The 27,120-nt window shown below is 46.2% G+C and overlaps 1 protein-coding gene across 1 annotated transcript in view; it reads left to right on the forward strand.

The window, feature by feature from the left end:
- The window catches only part of CKMT2 (creatine kinase, mitochondrial 2), a 28,218-nt gene that overhangs the window by 573 nt on the left and 525 nt on the right, over positions 1–27,120 (forward strand). The window contains exons 2-9 of the mRNA XM_054651652.2: positions 4,045–4,205; positions 7,941–8,139; positions 9,081–9,176; positions 13,573–13,794; positions 16,935–17,020; positions 19,514–19,637; positions 22,252–22,386; positions 22,769–22,894. Of these exons, the coding sequence (XP_054507627.1) occupies positions 4,051–4,205; positions 7,941–8,139; positions 9,081–9,176; positions 13,573–13,794; positions 16,935–17,020; positions 19,514–19,637; positions 22,252–22,386; positions 22,769–22,894 (1,143 nt within the window). The 5' untranslated portion in view covers positions 4,045–4,050. The remainder of the gene's footprint in view (positions 1–4,044; positions 4,206–7,940; positions 8,140–9,080; positions 9,177–13,572; positions 13,795–16,934; positions 17,021–19,513; positions 19,638–22,251; positions 22,387–22,768; positions 22,895–27,120) is intronic.

Raw genomic sequence — 27,120 nt, forward strand, 5'->3', positions numbered from 1 at the left:
CTTCCTAAACACACCCTGCACCTGATTCCTCTGGTTTAACCAGATGCACAGGCTGCATTTATCCCCTGAACATCAGAAGCTTCCAGAAACTCCACGCTGGCGGAGGTGCTGGTGGGGGCCTGGCCTTGTTCAAGTCACGGCATCATCATCAGCGCTGGGATTCTGATACAGCTGGCACTTTCCAGGGCAGGTTTGTGACTGCCAGCCAACTCCTTGCAGTGGTGAAACAGAGCCATAAATACACAGAGCTGCTGTGACAATGCACAGGGTGCCTCACAGGCACTGAGGTGTGACAACAATGGTTCTGCGCAGATTAGTCACAGGGAAATATTTCCAGCATGTGGGATGAGGGTGCTATACCGTGAAAAGGCACAAGAACGATCTGCTAAACACACAGGAAAGAAGTCATCAGAAAGATCCCCACCAGAAACCTCTCACTTGATCTTTATTTGCAGCCAAACACACTCATACCGCATTTTGGGAGGGAAAATCCTGTTGCAGTCACAAGAGCCTGTCCTGAAGCTCACCTAAACAAATTCATAAATCCAGTGAAAAAATACTGAAATTTCTGTCAAACAATCAGCACCTTTCTCTGGAAATGCAGTTATATTAACTGGATATTGTGTTTGAAAGACATGGAGGAGACGGAATGAAAATATTCTGGTAAAAAGTTGCTGAAGCACAACAGAGGACATGAAACAAATTACTCCACACTTGGAACACATTGTTTCCTCATGTCACAGATGTGACTGACATAGAAAGAAAATAGTGGTTTGCAACATAAAAATATGGAAGCACAAAAAGAAGAACTTTTTACCAAGTGAGAAGATAAAGGTGCAACTTTGCATCTGTGTGGGCAAGAAAGAGAAAGACAAAGAAGTAAAGGGTTTGGGTCTAACTAACCCAAATCTATAAGAAAATTATTGGGAATTTGCTCACTAAAAATAAAATCAAATGCTTTGAGGAGTTTAGTATAACCTCCAAAAGAATGGTGAAGAGGTTGCATAAAAAAATCACACTTGAAAAAACTTTTGGTAAAAGAACTGAAACAGCAGATCCTGGGAGAAATGTCATGGGTTTCTTGTAAACCTTCCATGCTCATTTCCCAAAGGTGATTTACCACAGCCCAGCTTGAAAAAGCTCCTGTCTGTCACACAACTTAGAATTTACATTCACAACATTTTCCTTTATTTGGACAGGAGTTGTATCTTCCTAAGGAACTCACAGCCACCAGCAATCCTCATCCAAACCTGATTCCTGTCAGGAAAAACACTCCCTGCCTCCTTCAGGGCCCCACATGCCACTTTCCTGGCCAGCCTCAGAGCTCAGGCACTGTCCCAGCAGGACCAAGAAGGACAAATATAAGTTATAGAGCACACGTGCAAATCCCCAGATTCCTCTGAGCACCCCAGAGCAGCAGGAGCTGCTAAGGGAGATGAGTTTGCTGAGCTTTTTTGGGGCGAGGTGGGGGTGCTGCTGCACTGCTGGAGCTGAGAGAAACAAGGCTCACTCTTTAAATTTTTTTAAAGTTTAATAAGGGATAAAAGAGACTTTTGCAGCCCTGGGTGCATGGCAGCTGCCAGTTAACTACAACAATTCTTCTTATATACCTTTTCATTGTGTTGGTTAAGTACATATTTATGAGGATTATGCATATTCAAGCACTCCTTTGAGTTCACATGTTCTGGGACTCCCTTTGCTTGGTCTGACTCTTGGCTGGTCTTTTTAAAGTGCATGTCATACTGCAGATGAAATTTATAAATTTCATTTCCTCACAAGGCCCCCTGTTCTGTGCTGAAGGGAGTTGACAGCTCTTGACAGCTGAAGGGTCAGTGGTAAATTTCTCTTTGCATTCTTCCAGTGTTTATTTACTTGCTTCTTTTCAATGTTATCTTACCCTACAGATAAGATACTCCACCAGTACATTAAATCAACATCAGCTATTTCACACAGCTATCCAAATTATTCTCACCATTGCCAGTTAGTGACACAAACAAAGGCATTAACTACTTCTACAACAGTTAACATTATAATACACAGCACATAGTCTTTATTTTGATATTTTGAGAGAGCCTAAACTACAATATATTAATCATGCTAAAACATAACAATCCACACGGGATTAACAATTTACTCTACATCAAAAGCAGATAAAAAGTCATTACAAACTGTTATAAATGAATTAGCCAATTTGATTAATGAGGATAATTTATTCCATAATTAAAATACAGTTGTAAAAAGGCCACAAGCAGAGCTCAGACCAGGCTAACGGCGTTGGGTGAGACAGGTGGGGCTCTCTGGCTCCTCTCCTCTGTGCATCACCAAGAGACAGCTCTCACAAAGTCTTTTTACACATTTTCAAGCTCAGAGGGTTGCCAGGGAGGGTTTCTTTCTTTCCTATAATTGATCCTATCCTTTCAGCATATTCATTTAGTTTTTCCTTTCTTGCTGCCACTCTTGCTGAGAGTTTCCCAAAATTGGTAAATAATTCACCTTGCTAGAGGAAAATCTCCTGCAATATTCATTCTAGGAGACACATTTTTATCTTATGGATGCATATTGCTGGGGTTTGCTCAGACAATAATCCTCTGGAATCAACATTTCTGGAGATGAATATTCAGGCTAGGATTTTGGTGCATATTGCTGTAATTTCATCAGAGGGAATTTCCCAGAGCCCTCCTTTGGTATGCCAGGGTTTTCATAAGGTGAGATTACTTCAGCCTCAGCACAAATTTATACACATCACCTGTGGTGGTGTTTGCAGGGGTCCCAGGATGAGGGAAGAGATGAGAATCTCAACTCCATGTTTCAGAAGGCCGATATTATATTATATTATATTATATTATATTATATTATATTATATTATATTATATTATATTATATTATATTATATTATATTATATTATATTATATTATATTATATTATATTATATTATATTATATTATATTATATTATATTATATTATATTATATTATATTATATTCTAAGACTATACTAGAAGAAAAAAGAGACATCAGAGAGCTAGCAAAAGAAAATAATAGAATGATAATAAAATCTTGTTAATCTTGTTAATAATAAAATCTGACTGCTTACAGCCTCGACACAGGTGGCTGTCTCTGGTCATCAAGTAAAAACAATTTCACATGCTAAGTAAACAATTCTCCAAATCACATTCTAAAGCAGCAAAACATGGAGAAGCTGAAGCTTCTCAGCTTCTCAATACAAAAGATCCCAGCAAAAACATTTTTCATAAATTATCTTGGTTTGGAAGGCCAGGAGTCTGCTAAGGAAGGCAGGAGCCTCCTCTGAAATGGAGAATGTGAACCCTCCCCACCCCTCTGAGTTGCTATAAATTTAAATTAAGGGGCTCTCAGGCAAAAAATATGGGAGCAGGAAATAACAGTTCTTTAACAGGGGAAAAAAAAGGATATAATAAACAATGCAGTGAACCAAACCAACACTGCCAGAGTCAGAACCCAGCCTGACATCCTGTGGGTCAGGGTGTTGGCAGCAGAACCATTGGAATTGTGGCTCAGCCCTCCTGCAGTGTCAGGGGTGGCTCTGCTGGAGCAGGGATCCTGTACAGAAGGATGGATTCTGCCTCTGCAGATCCAGGGGAAGGAGAGGCAGCTGCTGTTCCTCTGGGGAATCCAGTGCAGAAGCCGTGCTGGTGTCTCCAAACCTCTGGATTATATCCGGGTAGCAATGCTTGGCTCCTCCCTCTGGGCTCACATCTGCCAATGGGATGCTGTAGTTCTTATCAGCCATGCAGGGACATTCCATGGCTGTTATCAGCAATGTCCCCTCCCAGGGAGGTGTGAATGTGGTCACTCAAACAGAGAGATAAGGCAAACTGCCCACTTGACAAAGGTAATCTGCCATACGGATGGTAATGGAAAACATCTTGCATGGCAATCTTCACCATATGTCTGTGACAATCACCTATTACACCAGCTATACCACATTGAAATAACTCCCAGAAGCCCTCGCCAGGAGCAGGGAGTGGTTTCAGGCCGGGCTGACCGTGGCTGTGCTCCTTGCAGAGAGGAATGGCTGGCACCTTCTGCCGTCTGCTGGCGGGGCGCGCGGCGCCCGCGCTGTTCGCCGCCGCGGGCACGGGCGTGCTGGCCACGGGCTACCTGCTGGGCCAGCACAACTCCGTCAGCGCCGCCGTGCAGGAGAAGAGGAAGCTCTTCCCCCCCAGGTAAGCACAGGTGGGCAGGGAGGGGGTGCCACCACAGCAGCACAGCCCCAGCTTTGGGTGTGGGACGCAGAGCCAGCGCCGCTGGAATAACGGCGCAGCGCCGTTAATAATAATAATAATAATAATAATAATAATAATAATAATAATAATAATAATAATCAGCGGTGGCGCCTCTGAAATAAACACAGGCAGGAGGTTTTTCTCCTTCTTCATGCCGTTATTTAAAGCGAGCAGCTCGGGCAGGGAGAACCGACAGGTCTGCGCTCATGCCACCCCTGCTCCCAGGAGGAACTCCTCCTGACCAGTGGACAAAGCTGCTCTCTTCTTCCTCCCAGGAGGAAGAGGAAGGGTGCAGCCTTGTCCCCTGGTCTGTGGGCAGACATGGAGATTCCATCCTCATGAAAGCGTCAGGAAAATCCATTATTCTTTCAGTTTGACCTTCAGGGTCCTGCCTCTAGCGAGGTCCTTCCTCGGCTAGATCAGGGGTAAAAAAGGGTGTCAGCGTCTCTCCAGGCTCTGGGCTTTGTTCCTCACGTCCAGATGTCACTTTGATTCATCAATTTTGTGCTGGCCCGTTGTTTTAGGGGTTTTTGGCTAGGTTTGGTGAGGGGTCTCTCCCGTTGCGTGCTGGATCCGATGTCATTTGCGTGTTGACTCGATGTCCCTTCCCCTCCACCGTCTGGGTGTCATCTTCTAGGAAGCAGCAGAGTGTCACTCGACAAAAAGGTGGAATTCTTAACCAGGTAGTAAACGAAAACGACAGCTGATTACAGTAACAAACAGTCAGAACTCCACCCTGGCAACAACTGGCCCAACCTGTTCACTCTGAAACCCTTTAAAAAAAATTGGCAGCTTTTTCTACTTATAACAACCTCCAGATCCAGGTGGCTCCATCCCGTCAGGGATGCGAGGATGCCTTGGAGTGGGTACCTAGAACACACGCAAGATCAAGATAATAAAGGGGGTATTTATTAAAGGCCTTCAAAAAGTGCACCTTGGGCTGTCAGAGGCCTCCCAGAGGCTACACCCAAGATGGACAATGCTCGCGAGTTTTTCACACAATTATTTTTCACACAATTAAGTTTGGACCATTTGCATTTCAGGGGTTAATCCTCCAGTTCCAGCTTCAGGTATTGAAGTAATTTAGCCCCAGTTTCCTCCCCCTCAATTCACTTTCATTTATATTTTCAAGGCCTGAGGCTGTAGGGTGCCCTTGAGTTTCAGGCCCAGAGGAATTGTTTTGTTTGCCTAAAATGTGAAGACACTAATTCACACTCTATATGGAGCTCAGAGTTATACCCTAAAGCACGACAGGATTTGAAGAATATAAAAGCTACAATCCTAAGGCATCAGTGAGATAATACCAGCTCTCAAATAATGTCCCCAAACTAACCAAAACCAACACTGCTGAACGGCAACAAGACCAATATATGCCTCAAGTTTAGTGCTATATCATTCAATATTTGCCTTAAGTTTAGTGCTATATCATTATATTTAACTCATCACCAGCCAACAGCTTTGCAGCTCCACCTTTTGGACCTGATCATTGTATGGGCTCTGCTACAGGGAAATGTGAAAATATTTTCTCCATGCAAGCAGTAATAATGTCTTGTATTACTGCTGTACTGGAAATACTCCTAATTCTGTTACAAATTGACTGGCTGATGGTTAGAAATTAATTACAGGCCTTTTTCTCTGTAGATTGACTTTGCCAAAGGTAATGTGGATCATGCTCTGACAGACTCGTTTTGTTATTTAAGTAATTTATACAATCCTAGCTAAAATATATTCCTAGAGAAGCACCACAGTTGTACATAAAGCAAATCACTACCAGTGCAAGATAGCTGGGGACTGACAGAGTTGAAAAATCCCTTGCTAAAGCCTAACATCTTTATTTCCCCTGGCTTCATTCACCCTGCAGCTTTCTGGAAATAATAATGCCAAATTAAACCAAACCCTGATATTTCAGAAGAGGCATTGTCCAGCTGTCAGGTCACACAGTCCCTCTGATCTCCAGGAAGCTGTGAGAGCACCTGGGGCTGTGAACTACAGAGAACATCTTCGTCTAAATTTATATTTCTGTCTGGCTGAACAAGTCAGTTCTGGGGCTCTGTCCTGCCTGGCTCAGATGTCCCAGTGGGGCTCTGTGCCCTCTCAGATCTCTTTGTGCCCCATTTCCCTGACGGCCCCACAGCACAAAGCACAGAGCAACACGGGGTTTGTTCAGCACCAGCACCTTCCTTCCTTCCTAAAACCCAATGCAGCATGTAATCCAAGGATAATCACACTTTTAGCCTCACAAAGTGTCCGGGGTGATGCCACAATCTGTCCTTACAAACGGGTTTTGGGATGGTTCCTTAATTGATCTCAGAGTGCAAAACGCCGACACGGCACAGGGGTTTGCAGTAATAATCAAACAAAAAATGCACCTTTATTGAAATGATCACAGCAAATGCATTAAGGAGGATGGGGGAAAAAGGGAAAAAATAGTGAAAAGAGAGGGAGGAAGAGAAAGGAAGGCATATAGCTACCAAATGTCCTTTGAAGTCCAGTCAACGAAGTTTGTCTGGTCATGTCAGGGGAGATCGCAAAGACTCTGCTCAAGCCAATGTTCTTTACAGTCAGCAGTAGGCAAGAGCCATTGTCTCCTTGGTCCAATGGCCACACCTGCAGGGAAACATCTCCCTTTGGTCAGCTCGCCTCCCCCATACACCTGCCCTGGGTTGGGGGTCTCAGTCCTTGGGAGGAGGGAGCTTTCCCAAATCGGGTCTCATGTCTCAGTGCTTGAGGGAGAGGCTTCTCCCATCTCAGTCTGTCACGGTGGTTGCAGACAACAGCTTGGCAGGCCAGAAACTCTGCTCAGGCCTCAGGATCTTGGCAAGCAACCATCTCCAGCAAAACCAGGATTCCCACCACGGTCTTTTCAGTTGTCCCAGTTTCTGTCCTTTCACAGATTGTGAGGCAGATGAGAGAAACTTTGGACAGAGACTCACAGGTGACTGTCCAGGGCACACAGTAATGCCTTGGTATTGGAAAAATACCAATATAGCCCAAATGGGACTTGCCTGAGCTTGTCTGGCCCTTGCTGCTTGACCAAAAGGTGGCAGCTGTGGTGATTTCACCCCAGAGATACCTTTGGCCAGCTGGGTGTGTGGTGTTTTACCCCAGAGACACCTTTGGCCAGCTGGATGTTGGTGTTTCACCCCAGAGACACCTTTGGCCAGCTGGATGCTGCAGCTGGGCACTGGGAGACAAGCCCAGGCTTGCAGGAGCTCAGGTTTACCTCGGTGGAGAAGCTTTAAGGCCATGGTGAAGGAAAGGAGTCGGTTCTGATGGAGGGTTTGGATCCAGAGCTTTATTCTGGCCCTCAGGCCTCTGAATGCAGCACCAGCTCCAACAGAACTCCCTGAGCCCGTGGCTGCTGCTCCTTTAACCCCGGGGAGAGGGGCAGGGAAGGGGCAGGGAGCCACCAGCCAGGTCCAGGAGGGGAGGGACAAAGGGACAAAGGACACCTGGATGGCCCAATGCCCCCCAGGGGTGGAGGGCATCTTTGAATTGTGCCAATCACTCAATGCCCTTCTGGAATGCCAGGATTGACAGACAGTGCTGGAGGGGTGAGGGAGGGAAAGGAGAGGTGGCTGACACACCTGGGGAAGAAATCTTCAGGGAGAAACCCGGGGTACCTGAGGCAAACCATGGCATCACACCCCAACACCGCGTGCTCTCTCCCTGCAGCGCCGACTATCCCGACCTGCGCAAGCACAACAACTGCATGGCCGAGTGCCTGACCCCGGGCATCTACTCCCGCCTCAGGGACAAGATGACCCCCAACGGGTACACCCTGGACCAGTGCATCCAGACCGGGGTGGACAACCCTGGCCACCCCTTCATCAAGACCGTGGGCATGGTGGCTGGGGACGAGGAGTCCTATGAGGTGAGAGGATTCTGCGGGACTGGCCGGGTCTGTGCTCGTGCTGCTGCTCCCATCAGATGGACACAGATTCCCAGGAGGGGGCTTGTTCCTAAGACAAGTTGTGTCCCTGAGGGTACACACGCGGGGCAGGCTTGTTTTCCCTATTTATCCCTACTTCTCCACGTTGGGAAAAGCAGGAACGTGTGGTATTACCACAGGTGTCCTCTGTGCTGCAGCTGAAGGTAATAAAATATACCTGCTTGGCAGCAGCTGCTACCTGCCTCCAGCAGCTCTCCTCCTTCCTGCAACTAAACCCAATATATGGCAAAACTGTCCAACTCTGAGGCACACCAAATGAACCTAATGTGGAAATCACATTGCAAAGCAGCAGGGGCAGAAGCAAACAGAAATGTCTTCTGGGCAGTGCCAGGCATCACTTTGGCTCATGAGGAAAACTGAAGACAAACAGCATCAGGGTGGACAGGTCATTTAGCTCTGCAATGAAAAGTGGAAAACAACAGGAAGATCTCATTGTTACTGACCCTATGGTCTGCTTCCCTGCTGCCTGTTCCTCTGCAGCCTCTGCAGTGTCCCCATGAGGGTGGCCTGGGACATCTGCCACTCCCGACTCCCAGCCCCTGGGTTTGGGGTGCCTGTGCAGATGTGCCACTGCTGCTCACCTGCAGGGGCTGTGCTGGGGCACACCTGAGCCAAGAGGCTCTAACCAGGACCATCCCCACAGCAGGGAAGACTCGGGGCACTCCTGCATGGCTTAGAGCCAAGGGCAAGAGGCTGGGGGGCTCTGGGGGTGTGTTCTGGTTGGAAATGCACCCCAGACCCCAGCCTGGCTGCTGGGCCCCTGTCTGGGGTAACTGCAGACAGGAACCTCTGCCGGCCTGCAGCTGCTGTGAGGATGTTTCTGTGATGCTGCAGACTCTCTCTAGATTCTCTTGCCTCCTCAGGTGTTTGCTGAGATTTTTGACCCTGTCATTAAAGCCAGGCACAATGGCTACGATCCACGGACGATGAGGCATCACACGGACCTGGATGCATCCAAGGTAGGACTGAGATGCAACGAGACAGGAAAGGCTCTGAGATGCTTATTCCAGTGATGATGCTGTGTGCAGCAGTACTTTCCTTTTTCTTGATCCAGCCGTGGAGACCCAGTTTCATGTTTAAGGAAATTGGGATGCCAGTCGTGGCCCTGCCAGCTGCATCCCTTGTTCTCAGCAGGGAACTCCTTTCTCTGACTTCTTCACACTCCAGCTTATCTGCATGACATGCTGGGTGTCAAGAATATTTTATTTCTTCTTGTGTCTCCATCCTGCTGTTTCACATCCTCTGATAAGATTTTAGCGTGTCCTCCTTAAATTTAACATGGTATTCTCTAATTGTCCTCCAGTGCTCTGGTTTGTGTCACAGTTTCATATATAATATAATATATATAATATCACTTGGACAGGTTGATCAGCGGGTGGCCATACACTGTTTTTAGTTACACAAAAGCCTTTTTTACATCTGATGTTTTGCTAAGGTCTATAACACAGTGTTGGAATGCCAGGCTCTTTCCTGCTCCAAGGTCAGGGTGAATAATACTCAGGAAGGGTTGTTTTTGAAGTCTCACTCTCACGTTTATTATCCTTATCTATTACAAACCCAGGAGATGTGAGGTCTCCCTAACAAATCCAGAAAGTGCCCCAAAACAGTGTCTGTTCAAGGCTACTTCAGTCCCAATTACCCAACAATAATAGTAATAATAATAATAAATTATTGAAAACTACCCATAAACAGTTGACATCTATATTATTTATGCTTCTAACCCAATTATGATCACCCAAATCCCACAATGCAGACATCTTTCACCCTATTAGAGAAAACCACCCAGATTCATGAAGAGGAAGAAGAAGGTGCAAAAAAGACACTTAGCCCACACCCAAAATTCTCCACCTTGGCTCCCATATACTAAAACCCCAAATCTAAGTTTCTTTACCCTGTGAGATCACACATTTCTTACCAACTACACACCTGTGCTATCAATCAATTTTGAAAACCTTTTCCACAGGTCAAATGCAGTGTTCCCTTTTGGGTCTCTGCCTTTCAGCACAGAAAATTTAAAATTCTCAGCATCCAGGGTTCCGACAACACAGTACATTCATCACACTATTATTTCCATAAGCAATACATAGATATTGTTATAGATGCATATTATATGATTGGCTCTTCACAAATATTAAAATGAAGGCTATATGTGTTTATGTTGGAAAATTATGCTGTATTAATCTCTTTTAAGTAGTGTGGCAAATATACTTTTTTAGACTATAGCATAATATTAAAATAGAAACTATGTGATGTTTGTAACTAACTCAAGGAATGGAAAAGATAACCAAGAAATTCTTTGCATTATCCTAACTGGATAGAGAAAACAAAAACAGACACCAAGATCCCAAGAAAAGAATTGTTGCCTCCTTATTGGGAAAGCTCAGACTTTGAGGAACCAAGAAGGTTGATTTACAAGATGGGGGGGAAGCTAAAATTAAGCAGAAACACCCTGGTTTGAAAGGAATGTTTGAACCACGTATGAGATATATGAATATGCAAAAGGCTATAACTTTTTAGGAGTAATCCTTTGTTAGCAAGGTGTGCTTTGTGGCAGAGTACCAGGCACCCAGACATCCGTAATTCTTTGCTTTTTATTGTCTCTTATTGTCCTAATTTTTATTACTATTTTCATTACTGCTTTCATTACTATTAAACTTCTAAAATTTCAACACAAGTGAATTTTGTTTTTCCCAGATATTATATTCATTACACTACTATTTCCACAAGCCACAATGTGCACACTTAAGCTGACAGATTATATTTTTCATACTAACATGCAGCTAAAAAAAGTTTTAATTGATACTATCTCTAAAGAGTTATAATCACTAACAATATGCATAGGCTAATACATGTTATGAATGAGGTCCCTATATGTCTAATTTAATAAACCACTAAATTAAAACGTAGCAGCAATTATGATTGAGCAGCAATTTTATATAAAACAATACAATCAAATATGATCAAGCAGACACAAAAAGAAATTTGGCAGTGTTTTGGGTAAAACATAAGCAAAACCAATTGATTGGGGTATGGGGAGGGTTTTTCTCACCCTGCCTCACGTACAAAAGGCAAAAGGATCCAAACACAACCTATGTACTCTATGCTAATACATCTTCATCAATATTCTCCTCCTATTTTTGATTCTTGAAATCTATGTCACCATACTGCACAGCACATGTTCCAGTTGTTGCTAAGGCAACTTTTGGCTCTTCTGATGAAGGCTTCTCCTCCTCATCACTGTCCTTTGAACAACCCCACAGGCTGCACATGCGCCCCTAGTCTTGTGTTATAGAAGCCAGCATTATATTCCAAAAACAAGCTTTATTATTTCATAGATGCCTGGAATCATCCCAATTTTGTCCATTTCAAGGCTGACTTTCTATTTTTGCCCAGGCCTATTCCATTTTGGGATGTTACTTATCTCATACTACATCCTGCCTCCTATTTTCCCATGAACATCTGAAAACATCTGTTTCATGGCACTAATTACATCTCCTTTTCCTCTATCACTTTTTTATTGTATTTGCGAGGTGCCCCTATGAAGGAAGGAATGATGAATCTGACTCCATGTTCTCAGAAGGCTAATTTATTATTTTATTATACTATATTATACTAAAGAATACTGAAGTATACTATACTAATGAATACAGAAAGGATACTTACAGGAGGCTAAAAAGATAATGATGAAAATTCCTGACTCTTTCCAGAGCCCCAGCACAGCTTGGCCCTGATTGGCCAAAGAGTGAGAACAACTCACAGCAGAATCCAATGGAACAATCACCTGTGGGTAAACAATCTCCAAACACATTCCAGACAAGCAAAACATAGGAGAAGCAAATGAAATAAGAATTGTTTTCCTTTTCTCTGAGGCTTCTCAGCTTCCCAGGAGAAAACTCCTGAGTGAAGGGTGTCACTGTAGGACACAAAATAACACGATGCGCACACACTGCTGATCTCAAGGCAAAAAAAGGAAGTTAAATTCTGACTCCAACATTTATAGATTTCTAAAAGTGACAGTGGATTGGAGGGTGACAGTGCCACCTCTCCAATGACACTGGACAAAGCAACAGTCCATCAAATTTCTCCTCCTCCATAAAAGAATGAAAAACAATAAGTTATTTACATAAAGTGTGTGAGAAAGTTCGTCATATGTCAACATCAGAAGGCTCAGAAAATCTTTAAAAATCAGGGCGATAGAAGGGATTTTTCAGAAAACGTATTTGCCACACTTTTTAACAAATATTTTCCAAAATATATAACCAATATAGTTACAACAGTTAGTACAAATCACACTGGTTTATCATGCACATAAACGCGAAAGCCAGTACTATCAGGGTCGTTTTGCAGATTTATCACACACATGTTATATTTGCCCAATTATCCAATCATCAAAAAAACCAAACAGTATTAAAGGTAGCAGCAATTTTAATTGAATAGCTTAGAATATATAAAATCAGATACACTTGAAATATTGACAATATAATTTGATTAAAAAGAAAGGATAATTTGGTTCCAATAATAGCGCATAAGCAAAGGATAACTGCAGGGTATGGAGTGCAGGGCTCTGGTCCCTTGCCACCTCACGTACGAGCTTGCCAAGTGAAGATTCCCCCCTTTTATGCCATGTGTCAATGCCATCTCCTCCCATTTTTGATTCATCACACTTCCACCTCTGCCCTCATCGCCACCTTTACCGCGCATGCTCCACCACTCGGTTTGGTGGTCGCACCACTCTTTGGGGGTCATCACTGATGAAGGCCTCTGCTCTTCCTCGATGTCCTTTAATTCACCTTTGGGTTCCACATGTGCACCCAGCTCGTATAATGTAAGCCAAAACTAACATAATATAGGATAATATTATATTTAAGCATCAAAGCAATAAATGTCATATAATTAACATTTTCCGGCGACCCAACTAGATTTTCCTTTCTGTTAATTTTTAGTAACTGCTATCTCTTTCTTTTTCCTTGAACATCTGCAGGAAAAGGCGGGGGAGGGGTGGGGGTGGAACCCCTCCTCTCCCTTTCTTTCTTGGCATTACACCTTTAAACTGTTTTATTATTTCCAAAAGTCGAATTACTGTATCAATATTGATTACTGTTTCAATTCCGTCAGCACGGAATCATACCTATATGATCGTTGGATATACCTATATATATAGATATACCTATATATATATAGCTATGATCGTTGGATCATACCTATAAGATCGTGATGGATCTGCGGGTCGTTTCGCACTGCAGATCTATCACGCACATAAATCCAAAAGCCAACATTGTCAGGACGTTTCGCACCACAGATCCATGACGCTCACAAAGGCGAAATCCAGCATGACCGGGTTGTTGTCCCCCTCAGATCACGCACGGGCAGTTCGATGAGCGCTACGTGCTGTCGTCGCGGGTGCGCACGGGGCGCAGCATCCGCGGGCTGAGCCTGCCGCCCGCGTGCACCCGCGCCGAGCGCCGCGAGGTGGAGAACGTCGTGGTCACCGCGCTCTCCGGCCTGCGCGGGGACCTGTCCGGAAAGTACTACAGCCTCACCAGCATGACCGAGCGGGAGCAGCAGCAGCTCATCGACGTGAGTCCGCCAGGGAAGGGCTGGAGGGGGTACCACGGCCAGGACGGACGGAGGCGGGAGATCTCAGCAGCCAGGGCGTGGGATTTGGGGTTTATTGCAAAGGGCCTGGGTGCAGGCCCCTGCTGGAGCTGCCAGGCACAGCTGGAGCTGCCAGGCACAGCTGGAGCAGAACTGAGAGAAGAGAGGGGGAGAGAGGATGAGAGGGTAAGAGAGTAAGAGAGTAAAAGGGGTAAGAGCATAGAAAAGGAAGAGCTAAGAGACAAGAGGTAAGAGTAAGAGGTAAGAGTAAGAGTAAGAGTAAAAGGGGTAAGAGAGCGAGGTTCCCGTCCCAATACCATAAATCTTGTTCTGTGTTGAATATTCTAATTCTCACTAACCAATCAAGTACAAGATACAAATCCTATAGCATTTACATACAGCCTGTAAGAATCATTACATTACCACACTGGGTTACATTTTAAACCCTAAAAACTCCTCTTTGGGCCCTTCTGCCAAGCTGTAGGGTCTGCTCTGAGCCTTGGGCCTGTCTGCAAGCAGAGGGTGTTGTTCCATCAAAAGGGGATCACCTTCAGCCAGCCACACCATTGTTTTCCCATTGTTCAGTAACTGAGGGATCTCAAGGCTTGCTTTCATTTCAGTCTCGCTTGTAGTTTCCATATTCCCAAAATCTTTTGCCAGGCAATCCTATTTGTAAGGCTTTCCTGTTCCATCTTGCCCAACACGCCAGCAGCGCCTGCACAGGCTCGGGTTTGGTTTAGTCTCCGCTCTGCCCGCGGGCGCACGCTTGGCTGCCCAGCCCAGCAGGATAACAGCATCATTAACCTGTGCCTAATGGGCTGCCGAGGTTTGTAACTTAGCAAGACACCCAGGGTCTGTATTTCTGCTAAGTACAGCACTCTGCGGGTCTGAGGCGTGGATTTGTACCCTAGAGAGCGAGGCCAGTGTCAAATCAAATCCACGTGGCTGCTGCCACCTCTCTGGACAAGTAAAGAGGTAAATTCAGGACCTTTCCTTGAGCAAACTGATAATTTCTATATTAACCATTCTAACTGAAAGTATTACACTGAGATAGGCATTACACAGTATCTGCATTCCATTCTGTGGGGGTGGGGGGCTTTGCCTGTGATTCCTCTACGTCAAAATGTAGAGGAATTCCTCTACTAATTCTAATTTCCCAAGACTTGGCTCTAATTTCATAAGTGAACACTACACAAATTCTAATTTCCGAAAAGTGGCCGTAGCCTATTTGCACCCAGGTGACCTTTTCCCAGCCCCTGTCATTGTGCTCAAGGAAATGAAGGACCAGGCCCACAACAAGAGTTTTCATTGTCACACAGATGGAAAGGCAAGGATTTTCGTCATGGATTTTGTCACAGCATGTGACGTGTCAAAAAAAGTTTGAATGTGCATTTTAAGTGTCCAAAGGAATGGCTGTACCCTCTTGGCTATACTCATGGCACATTATTCCATCACATCAACCAAAGGGGAGCTGATGAAGTAACATAACTATTTATAACCCTGGGACCAGGTGTCTGGATTAACCAGGAGTTAGGAATTTATGTAAGGTCAGTAACTTTTTTAATTGAGTGTCCCTGGTGATATGTTTATTGACAAGACGTTGATGACCTGTTGGAGGTTTTATTTTCAGCAGGAGACAGCTCCTCAGGATGTAGAGGTTGAAACGGGAGTGTGGAAAATGTAATTCCTCCATGGTTTAAGGCTAAATCCTGTGGGAAGTGAAATAGGCTTCACTGATTCAGCAGCACTTTATCTCATTTTCTTTTGTTTCATGGTTGATAGCACAAATTTGTAGAGATCAGACACTGATGTGCTAACCTGAGATTCATTCCTTACCTCACACCAGTGCTTGCCCCTCCTGCAGCTCAGGACCAGGCTTCCTGCCAGCCTCTAAAGGCACCATCTCAGCTCTGCAAGATCAAAGTTTGTTTCAGTGAGATAAATGAGGGCTATTGGAATTGCACTCAGCACAGAAGGCATTTGGTGTTTTGCAGATTTGGGCCATATGCTCACGAGGAAAAGTAACATCTCTTTTCTTGCAAAAACGGGGATTTTTGTTTCAAGCAAAGTGTCAAGTGGAGCAAGCTGAGGAAGGAAATTTGGTGTCCCTTTGAAGAACAAAGAGAACTCTACACCTTTTCTTCCTGCATGGTTGGAGTTCTGCATGCACCATGTCTATTGCAAAGCATTCAAAGATGAGAACCAAAGTGAAATGAAGAATATAATAATAATTACTACATTCTCCATTTAGGGGAAAATGCAGTGAAGCACATCAGTGTGTCTACCATGTCATATGCCTTCTGGATAGATTGCCTCACTATTTCTAGTTAAGCCCTAGGTTTAAAAAGAAAAAGAATAAAACCAACAACACTGCCAGCAAAAAACCCTCGACATTTGATATGGCAGTGTTGAAGGAATTAAGAAATACTAGTTTTTTAGCACACACATGAAAATCAATATAAAATACGTATTTTCTTTGCAGGGAGAAAACCCAAAGCAAATTGTTTTAAAAGTTCTAAAGTATTAGGCATGGGGCAAGCTGGTGGCACAGCATGTGCTACATTTATTAGGTCACAAACAGGAACATAACAAGCCTGTGATTCCAAAAGGTTGAGATTAGCACTGATTCCATTCCTACCTTGAGTTCACGTTCAGAATAAATACCTAAATCTCCATGCTGGAGAAGCATCTTTTCAGAACTAGCACTTTTCATTGTTTGGTGTTTGTTATTTTTTTCCCCAATGTTTAAAACTCATTGACTTCTCCTATGCTGAAATGTGTCTGAATGCAGAGGAGATCTCTGGAGCCAGGTCCTCCAGAGCATCCTTTGCTGTGTCCATGTGGACTTAGGCCCCAGCACTCATCCCTCCCTACACCTGAAAAATGTTTTTGGCAAAACATATCAGCGAGCATCTGTGAGAGTTAAGAAAATCTCCTGGGTAAAGAGATTTTAATTTCCAGCAAAGGAACCAGGCTCCCAGGCTGTACTGTGTGATTTGCTTGTGCTTCCAGTGCCCTCACAAGAATGCACGGGGCAGCATTGCAGTGCTTCCTGGATAAACTGGAGCTGTGTTCTGTTTTCTCGGTCTCTCTGCCTGCCTCTGGCCCTGTCCTGTGCCCAGGATCACTTTCTCTTTGACAAGCCCGTGTCCCCTCTGCTGACATGTGCTGGGATGGCCCGTGACTGGCCGGACGCCAGGGGCATCTGGTAGGTTCTGTGACCTGCAGGCTCCCGTGTCCTGCCCAAGGATTGTCTTACAAACCTCCTTGCTTGTCCTAACCCTGCACGAACTCGGGGCCCTCACTCACAGCATGCCCAGTTTGCTTCCAAAAGAGAAAGGTTTTAATTCCTGCACCCCTTTCCTTCCAAATGAGCTGGATGAAAAGGAGACAGGCAACTTGGATTTCCAGCCCTGTTCTAGGTCTGTTTCTACTGCCCCAACACACTCGATTTTGGGCCCAAATACAATATCTGCTGTGGAGATGAAGGGGTAACAGCTCTGAGAGTCCGAACCAACAGCAGAGGGATGGGGCAGCTGTGCAGTGCATCCATCCTGCTGCACTGCAGGCATTGCCAGGTGCTAAAACCCTGGAGAAACAGGCAAAAAGCATTCTGAGGAATCACCTGGTGTGATACCTGATCACCCCCAAACCCAGCGACCTGCTGGGAAACTGTGAGGATTTTTTAATTTCAACAAGCTTCCCATGAGATTCAACACAGTGCAGATTCTTTGGTCCCCATGGAAGTCTGAGGAAAAGGATAAAGCTTGGGGCACCCATTCATTATCTCTACAAACAGAAGCACCAACAGCATAATTGCTATCCAGGGATTTCCTGAATAAAACAGACCTGGGTTTTGGCTTCTTTTGCATGTGACATATCAGGGAGAATGGAAGGAAAAAATTAGTGTGATTGGAAAGTACTTCTGTAAGCCACATCTTGAAAATCTGCCTTTCTCTTGCAAGAAATTGCTGTCAAAAAGTGTGTACACTGTGGAGATAATTTTGGTTTTGATGATCCTGTCCTTGTCATGGTCTGCAGGGCCATTTCCACCAACAGCCCTGTCAGCAATGGCACAGTTTAAATGCATGGTCCTGACAGCAATGGGGACACTTGCTGAACTAAAAGGGGAGGGGAGTTAGGCCAAGCTCAGACTATTTATAAAACCCTCCCTCAGCATTAGTGCACGGCTGAGGAGGAGGTGACTGGACCTGGGCTGACCCCAGTGTCAGGACACAGGATGTTTACACCTGCTCAGCATTGCACTGGCCAGCTCCCACTGCAAGAAGAAAAAGGAGACGTGGCAAAAGGCCAGCTGACAGTCAGGCTCTCAGTGATCTTGAACTTTCACTTTCATGTGCCTCAGACCTGGTGGTATTTCACTGCTGGCACAATTAGTCTGATGCCATCCATCACCCTCTACGTGCTGTAGGAAAGTGTCAGGACCCAGGACATCCCTCTGTCTGTCCTGAGCAGCCCAGACCCTGCCAGGGGGCTCAGAGACCCTGGCACAGAGCCCAGGATGCCCCTGTGGGTTTGATTGTGACCCATGGGACAAGTTACCAACCTTAGAGGATGATCAGCAAGCCATAACATTTTAGGTAGAATGACAGTGAATTTATCATGGGTCAAAAAGTAGATTTTGGGGTTTTTAGAATGGGGGTTCAGGAGAAAAGATGGAGGGATCTGGGCATGTCCAGCCTTTCTCCTTCTTCTTCTTGGCCCCCATCTCCTGGGTGATGTTGGCACTTTTGGGTTGGTTTAGAGTAGAAGCTCAGTGTCTAACACAGGTGACAGGTATTGGAAAGTGACTGTAAATATTGTACAGGTAGTTTTTAGTATAAAAAGATAACCCTGCCCTGGGGCAGGCAGAGTGTCTCTGACTGTCCTGCTGAGCGGGCCTGGGCAGGACAGGAGAAAGAATTTTATAGATAAGGAACAATAAACAACATTGAGACTGAGAAATGCAGAGCCCTGACTGCTTCTTTGAGCATTGGTCTGGGAACAGAGACTCTCTAACACATCTCGGGGTGACTGTGAGCAGCAGAGACCCTGGCAGGAAGGCAGTAGTAGGAGACTGGCCAAGCAGAGGAGAAAGCAGGAGAAGGGGCCCAGCACCTGACAAAGCCAGCCCTGACTGCCTGTTTGAGGCAGGAGTGGGCGTTCAGGGGTTCTGTCCTTTCTGGCTGAGCAGAAAGCACAGAGTGAAGTCTTATGAAGGATCCCAGACACATCCCTGGAGGGTGCAGACACCCAGTGCTCCCAGGGACACTGGGGTTTGAGGCAGGGGAGAACAAAATTAAATTAAATTACAAATTAACTAAGTGCACATTACTTGGCCCCCAACAGCATGCGTTTGGGTTTTCTGAGAGCTTCCCTGAGGACAGAGGGGGCAGAGCTTGGCTTCTCCCTTGGCTGCATCCCCAGCTGTGCTCCTGAGGGAGGGCCACGGCAGCATGATGTGACACAAAACTCTCCTCACACTGTGCCCAAGAGGCCCTGTAATGCCATGGGGATGCATGAGGGATCCAGTGGTGGAACCAGCCCCAATCCCTCACTCCAGACAGCAGCTTCATTATGGCAGTTTAACATCTCTGCTGCTTGGGAAGTCTGTGATAAAACTAAGGATGCTGACAGTTATTTCTCAGGGCTTGCCTTTTTAAAGACATTATTTTATTTTTTTCTCTCCCCTCTTGACTAGGCACAACAATGAGAAGACATTTCTCATTTGGATTAATGAAGAGGACCACACCAGGGTGATCTCCATGGAGAAGGGTGGCAACATGAAGCGTGTCTTTGAAAGATTCTGCCGTGGATTAAAAGAGGTAGTGTCTCAGTGAGTTCATTATTCCTGTTTGTTCACTGCTGTCACCCCTGCTCACTGTGGTTCCCACTGAGCTGAACATCTCCAGGGGCAATGAAATGAAGTCACATCAGTCCATGCAACAAACCACATCAACACAGCTAAAGCAAGAAACATGGGCAGATTAATAGCTGATTTGTAGGGGAAAATAAATAAATATCCTGTAGTTGCAGGTCCCCAGCTGGGTAATAATTAGCATTGACTCCATGATGCTCAGAAGGCTGATCAATCTTTTGTTATACCACAATTATTAAGAAACTCCTTGCCCTTTCAGAGAGTCACCATACAGGTGGACCCAATTGGTCCTTGAATCCAAACACCATCACCATTGTCTAATTAGGAAACCACCCTTTGGTGAGCAAATCTCCACAACACATTCCACATGTGCACAGCAACAGGTGCAGCGAGGGAAGATAAGAATTGTTCATCATTATTTTCTCTGATCTTCTCTGGTCTTCTCAATGCCTGGGAAAGTTGTGCACTGCCCTTTGTGGCCAGAGGCCACAATATACCTTCTTTCTTTTCTTTCTTTTCTTTCTTTTCTTTCTTTTCTTTCCATTTTGTGCCTGCAGACTGTGGGAAATCATAAATGGGTTAAACCCATAAACCCATTTATTTGGGTTGTTTGATTTGCTTGATTGAAGACTTTATTTGGCCCATCCTCCTGGCTCTTATTTCTGAGGCTGGGAGCAGAGTGGAATCTGCTGAGGTTGTGCACAGGACTGAGGGTTTAGGACCCACTATTTCGGGGAGATATGGGGGTCTGTGATTAAAATACTAAGAACTGATAGTCAGGGCTCGTGGGTATTATTTGGGTTTCGCTAATCACGATGATAAAACAGGCTTCCAGGGACAGGGTGTGGGTTAAAATAGTTTTGCCCAGATGATCTAGGTATGATTCAGGTTGGGTCTGGGCCCAGTGCAGCCCTCTGACCTGCTCTGGCACAAAAAAAAAAAAAAGTTGATTTACCAGAGAAATAGAACTTTACTGTGCCCCCCAGGTAATGTCAAGGATCCCTGGAGTGCTTTGGGTTAGAGTTAGGGTTTGCAGTGGGTTTTGGGGCCCAGAAAAACAAAGCCACCTGATTTATGCTCTGCTGGCACCAAGGTGGTTACTGAGAGTTTCCAGGGTGGTTTCCAGGCACACCTGTGAGAGTCAGCAGTGCACAAGTGCTGACACAGCCCCCAGGTGCTGTCCCCAGGTTTGCCTCTCGTGCCAGCCTGGGGACATGGGCATGGAAAGTGGTGGGGCAGCTTTAGGGAGCTGTGCCCTCAGCAGGTGTCTGGGGCAGCAAATCAGGTCCAGTTTCCCACCATCCATTGTGTCACCCTCACAAAACATAGAAATTATCCTAGGAGAGTAATTTATTCTGTATCCTCCTTCAGACTGAAGTGTTCAGCTGTATTCATAGGAGTCCTGTGAGCATGAGCTGGTTTATGCATCCAGTTCTCCTCAGGGGGAGATGAGAACTGAACTGAAATTGTACTGGGTTTGCACAAGCACAGATGGGTGAACAGAGTACCAGGTTATTCAAAGGGCAGGAGAGCCTTGTGATTTTCCTGCAGGTAATTATTTCACTCTCCTGTCAGTTCTGGTCAGAGACCTACAAAGGAGAAGTCTTACCTACAAGCTGTGTTGTCTCCTTATGATGGAAGTGTGGCACTTAAGAGGCCAAGTGCTCTCTTCAAGGAGTCATGACATCAGCTAGAAAACAACACAAAACCCATGTTCAGGTCCCTGTGTTTGCTTCACAGTGTTTGAGTCCTTTGGGGTCCTGTGTTGCAAACATGGTTCAAAATTACTGAGTTATAAACAAATGGCAAAGGCCACAACTCTTAAGTGGAGACTTGGCTCCATGGGCCAAGGCTTTACCAAAACACCACCACAGGGAGTTCTCTGGTGAAATGACCAAGAGCCTGCAAGATAATTTCTTGCATTATACTTTTTTTCCTGACCCAGAGATGGGGCAGCTGAGAGGTGTTTTCAAAACTCCTATGCCATTTTCAGTCTCAGTTGAAGGGAGAGACAATACAGATGTTATAATTCACTCCATCACAATCAGAAGCCAACTATTTCCTAATTACAATTCACTGTAAGAGTTTCTTGGCCTGTCAGCTTTGGCCACACCATGCTGTAGATGCCTTAAAGCCAATTATCTAAAACTACCCCTCGTGGGTGTCACTACAGTGCATCTTTCACAGTTCTGTTTCTCCACAGTATCCAGCCTGATTTGCAAGGCCACCCTTTGTAGCTTGTTTCTAGCTCCATTTCTCTCTCTCAGCAATGTCTGCCCATTCCTTCCATGGCATTTCTAAGCCAGCATTTATTGTCCCAAGGTTTGCACACTGTGTGAGCCTTCTGTCAGGCTTTGAGAACTCTCCATAAATCCATTTCCCACATCAGTAGTCATGAGAAGGCGGTGAGGAAATCCTTCTGTTTACCCGAGGAGTGCAAACATTTGTATCACACCTAGACCAGACTGCACCCAGCTGTAAATTCCTGCCACTCCACTGGCACCTGGCAATCAGACACCTGTGAATCTGCCCCGTTTTGTTCTGTTTCTGTGCCCACGCAGGTGGAAAGGCTGATCAAGGAGCGGGGCTGGGAGTTCATGTGGAACGAGCGCCTGGGCTACGTGCTGACCTGTCCCTCCAACCTGGGCACGGGGCTGCGCGCGGGGGTCCACGTCAAGCTGCCCAGGCTCAGCAAGGTACACGGCACTGAAATGGGACAAAAGTGACATAAATGTGACATGGTTTAAGTGTGACGTGGGCCAGCTCTCCTGGGGTGCAAGGGAGCAGAGGAGAAATGAGAGCTTACGGAACTGCACATTACAAGGACGTGTGTAACAAGGTCTGGGGATAGTGCATGGCTAAAGGAGCATGCTGTAATCCTGCAAATTGCTGCATTTGTTGTGGAATTCAATCTGCTTAGTGGGAGGCCACAGAGAGGGGCTGTAACCAAAGGAGTGAGAGAGCTGTCCACCTCTGCCTGCGCTTGTGGCAGCGCTGTGAGGGTCACAGCATTGCAGTGAACTCAGTACACACACACTGGAAGGCACAGTGGAAACTCAAGGCTGTTTCTCCCGACAGGACCCCAGGTTCTCCAAAATCCTGGAGAACCTGCGGCTGCAGAAGCGTGGCACGGGCGGCGTGGACACGGCAGCTGTGGCTGACATCTACGACATCTCCAACCTGGACCGCCTCGGGCGCTCTGAGGTAAACTGCTCCTCTTGGGGCTTCCTTCTCTTTAGAGCTTCCTCCCTGCTTTTTAGCTGAGATCTGTACTGGTACAGGCCACTTTCCCTCTGCTGAGCTCAGTGGAGCCGTGGCAGTTTTTACTCCTCGTGAATCTGGCCCAGTGGAAATGCTGACTGAAAGGAGAACTGTTAACACGCATGAAGTGCTTGGTAAATGCTCCTGTCCTGGCAGTGAAAAAAACCCAGCCCTGAGCAAGCTGCACAAACATGTGCTGAGGATCTCCATGAGGGTATGCAGGTGCTGGAAGGAAGCAGGCATGGGGTCCTGACCCACACAGGGACTCAGGCACTAAAGCAAGTCCTGGTGAAGGGTGTTGTGCTGAGTCACACACTTCCTCCAGGGTTACACAGCAGCACAAAGCTGCCACCCCACAGTGACTGAGGAGCTGGGGCTGTTTTCACTTGTCCTCTCTGTGGCTCTCAGACAAGAGAGCTGTGTGGTCTTGGTGTGAACAGCCAGGTGTCTGCTGAGGAAGGCAGGAGCCTCCCCTGAAATGGAAAATGCAAACCCCCTCCCTCTGAATTGTTATAGTTTTGAAATTAAGGGGCTCTCAGGCAAAGATATGGGAGTAGGAATAACAGTTCTGTACTAGGAAAAATAAAATAAAAATGAAATAGTACAAACAACAGAAACAAACCACTGCCAGAGTGAGAGCAGGCCCTGTCCCCCTGTGTGTCAGGGGGTGGCACAGCCCCATCCCATGGGGGCTCAGCCCTCCTGCAGTGCCAGCTGTGGCTCTGCTGGAGCAGGGATCCTGCACAAGGGGGGAGTTTTCCTCTGCAGCTCCAGGGCTGCTGCAGATGGGCCTGGGCTCCCTCTGGCCATGCAGGGCAGCAGAAGCTGCTCCTCTGGCAATGCACTGGGCAAAGGCTGCTGGGCTGTCCCAAAGCTCAGATTGGATCCAGGTAGGAATGCTTGGCTCCTCCCCTGGGCGGAGCATCTCCCCATGGGATGGTGGGATTGGATCAGCCCTGCAGGGACACTCAGTGGCCATGGACAGAAGGTAATTAATAATGAATGGCCCATGAACAGCAGAGATCTGCTGGAGGGAGGGTTGGCTGTGGGAGAGATAAAGAACACTGCCCCACCTGGGTTTAACAGATGGTGGTAGAATACACACTTCTGCTTCCATCTTTCATTGCAACCTAAGCTCTGTGTTTAAACCAGAGACTGAAATCAGGGCAAAGATTTAACAGTGAGCCCTGAGCCTTCCCTGTAGGGCAGAGGCTGCAGTGAGGTGGGTGCACCTCAGATGTTTGCTGCAAAGCCATTTCAGAGAGAAGGAACATTTGTAGTGCCAGAGCATGGAAATGACCCTGCAGCCTGGAGCAGCTGCTCCCCTCCTGCCAGCTCGGCTCCCACGCCTCACTCCAGCTTCATGCTTAATGATTTCATGAGCCAGAGCAGTTCCTAAGAGCACAGCTAATGAGGATGGGGGGAAACAGCCGTGCCCGGGAGCTGCTGCTCCTGCCACAGCTCAGACTGAGCCAAACCCCATGGCTGTGGCAGGCTGGGTATGGATGCAGGCTGGTCCTGGTGCTGCAGCCCAAGACCTGGGGCCAGCCCCATTCTAGGCAGGTTTTCATAACAGAAAAACAACCCTGGGATAATGCCCCTGGGTGACAGCAATGTTAACCCAGCCCACAGTGCCCTCCCTTCCTGGCTCACCTGCCAAGGGGACAGCCCAGCCAGGTGACCACTGCTCTCTGATCCAGATGTGCCTCTGAATGTCCCCATGGCCAGAGACACAGGTCTGGAAACTTCAAACATTGAAGTTTAATGCAGGCTCTTTGGATCCAGAATGAAATAAGTAGCAGGAAACAAAATAAATAAGAGTGAAATACTATTAAGCTGTATTATTTGCCAAAACAGCCAGTGACAAACACACCTATTAACACCTGAGACATCATCATGTGTGTTTTATATTAAAGTAACATTAATAACAAAAAACAGGATTACACAGCATGATGAATTGAGTCCTGCTGACAGACAGCCTAAACCTACAAATTTTTGCTTACATGAAGAGTTCCACTGAAGTCAGTGGTGCCTCCTATAGCAAGGATCCAAAGGATTAAGGCAACAGCTAAGACACAAGCCCTACCTTGGAGATTCATGAAATCTAAACAAGACAAGACATACCCAAGGGGATAAGAAAAGTTTTATTATAGGATAAATTTTTTCAGTACATAATTAAATAAATGCCATTATGCGGTAAATGTGTTTGCAGAACTGAATTATGCTCCCAAAGGTGCAAGATAAAACTCTTTGTATTCCAGCTCTGTTTCAGTTACTGGTCAATGCAAACTTAATATGAAATTTGTTTTCTTATGGAGGCTGCAAATTCAGACCTCTGAATTCCCAACACAGCTAGTCTGTAAAAGACAATAAAATAAACTGCTAAGCCACTGAAATGCTTTATAGTAAAAACAAATCCCTTGAAAATCAGCAACTGCCACAATAAAGAGACAATGGGATTTAGTCTTCACACTTGGTTTCAACAAGCCAGTGATTAAAGGTTGCTAATGAAGTATTTCATGGAGATTAAGAAATACCAGCTTTATCTTGCTGCCTCAGAGTGACACAGGGTCTGTGGTCCTTAAATGTCTGCTGGGGACAGGGCCCCTTGTGTTCTCCAGCAATGCTGAAACAGGTTATGAAGACACCACCACCCCCATACAGTTTTATGAATTTTAGTGCTTCTCTGGGCCTGGGGTGAATCCCACCTTTGGCAGTGTCACTGATGCTTGGAGTGGCTGCCTAGAACAGGGGCTAGACAAGAGTAAGGGAAGAAAAGCAGCTATTTATTAGAGGCCTTCAAAAGGTACAGTTTGTTTGGGCTTTCAGAAGCCTCCAATGGACTACACCAAGGTGGTTGATGGTTTACCTTTATGAGTTTTTCATAAAGGTAAAAGTTTGGTCCATTTGCATTTCAGGGGTTAATCCTCCAATTATAGCTTCAGGTAATGAAGTAATTTTCTCTAGGTGTACCCCCCTCAATTCACTGCTGTTTTCATCTGAGACAATAAGGTGTCCTTGAGTTTCAGGCCTAGAGAGAAATTGTTTTGTCTGAATAAAATGGGAAAACAGTAGGGAAAACACGGTATGGAGTTTAGAATTACACACTAAAGCAGTACAGGATCTACAAAATGTAAAACCTGGATCCCAAGGCATGAACTGAGGAGTGCTGAGCTCTGTGTGCTGAGCCTGGCAGGATGGGCAGGCTGCTCCCCACGGGGCCATGGCCACTGCAGGGGAAGGACACAGCTGGGCTCTGTGAGCCCCCTCAGCACCCCTCAGCCCCCTCCCAGCCACACCAAGGACACCCACCCTGAGCCCCGGGCAGCATCCAGGGCTGGTGTGAACCAGGACAAGCAGCCTCCTTTGTGCTCCCCTTGCACCACCATCCCTCCCAATTCACTGCCACGCCTCTGTGCTCACACGTCCTGCAGGCATGGGGTGTCTTTGGCTTGGGAGCTGGGGAGACACAGCAAGGACTTCAGTGCTTCATCAGGCACTAATAACCTCTCATTGACGTTATTATAAAGCAGAGCGATAGGGCTCAGGAGCTCAGTCCCTGAGTAGGGACTGGGTGCCTGAGGCTGGCTCGCTCATGCCAATGCCGCAGGGCTACCATCTAGCAAGCATGGTGATTATCAGCTCTATAGTGATTGCAAGCTCTCAGGATTTCAGCTCTGCTTGCTAGGTAGTGGTGCCCCGGGCTGGAGGCTGCAGCAGATGGAGAGAGAGGAGAAGGAGAAGGCGCAGGCTGTTCCACGGAGATGGCTTTATTTGAGGAGGTCCGTGAAGGGTCTCTGCTCTTCTTCTTTCTCCCCTAATGGGGTACAGTATGCTTCTTTTATAGGGTTGGAAAGGATCCAAGCTTGACCAATGGTAAGGGGTTAACATGACATTGCCTTATAGGGTTACAGAGATAGGTTAAGGGCAGAGAACGGGGAAACAGGAATTTTCTTTTGCTGTTTCAGCATTCCTATTGTTCATATCCTCCATGGTGCTTTTCCTAAATCTGTGGGGTTTACTACAAGGCACTGCCTGGCAGGGCTGAACACTGACAGCACAGCTGCTCTGTGCCCTCACCCTCGTGCAGAGTGGGGAACACTCGGGGCCAGGTGTCCCTGCTCAGCGACGCCCTGCACCCTCTCGGGGGTCGTGTTTGAAACAGGTCC

The sequence above is a fragment of the Agelaius phoeniceus genome, chromosome Z (assembly GCF_051311805.1).
Source record: "Agelaius phoeniceus isolate bAgePho1 chromosome Z, bAgePho1.hap1, whole genome shotgun sequence".
Lineage (NCBI taxonomy): Eukaryota > Metazoa > Chordata > Aves > Passeriformes > Icteridae > Agelaius > Agelaius phoeniceus.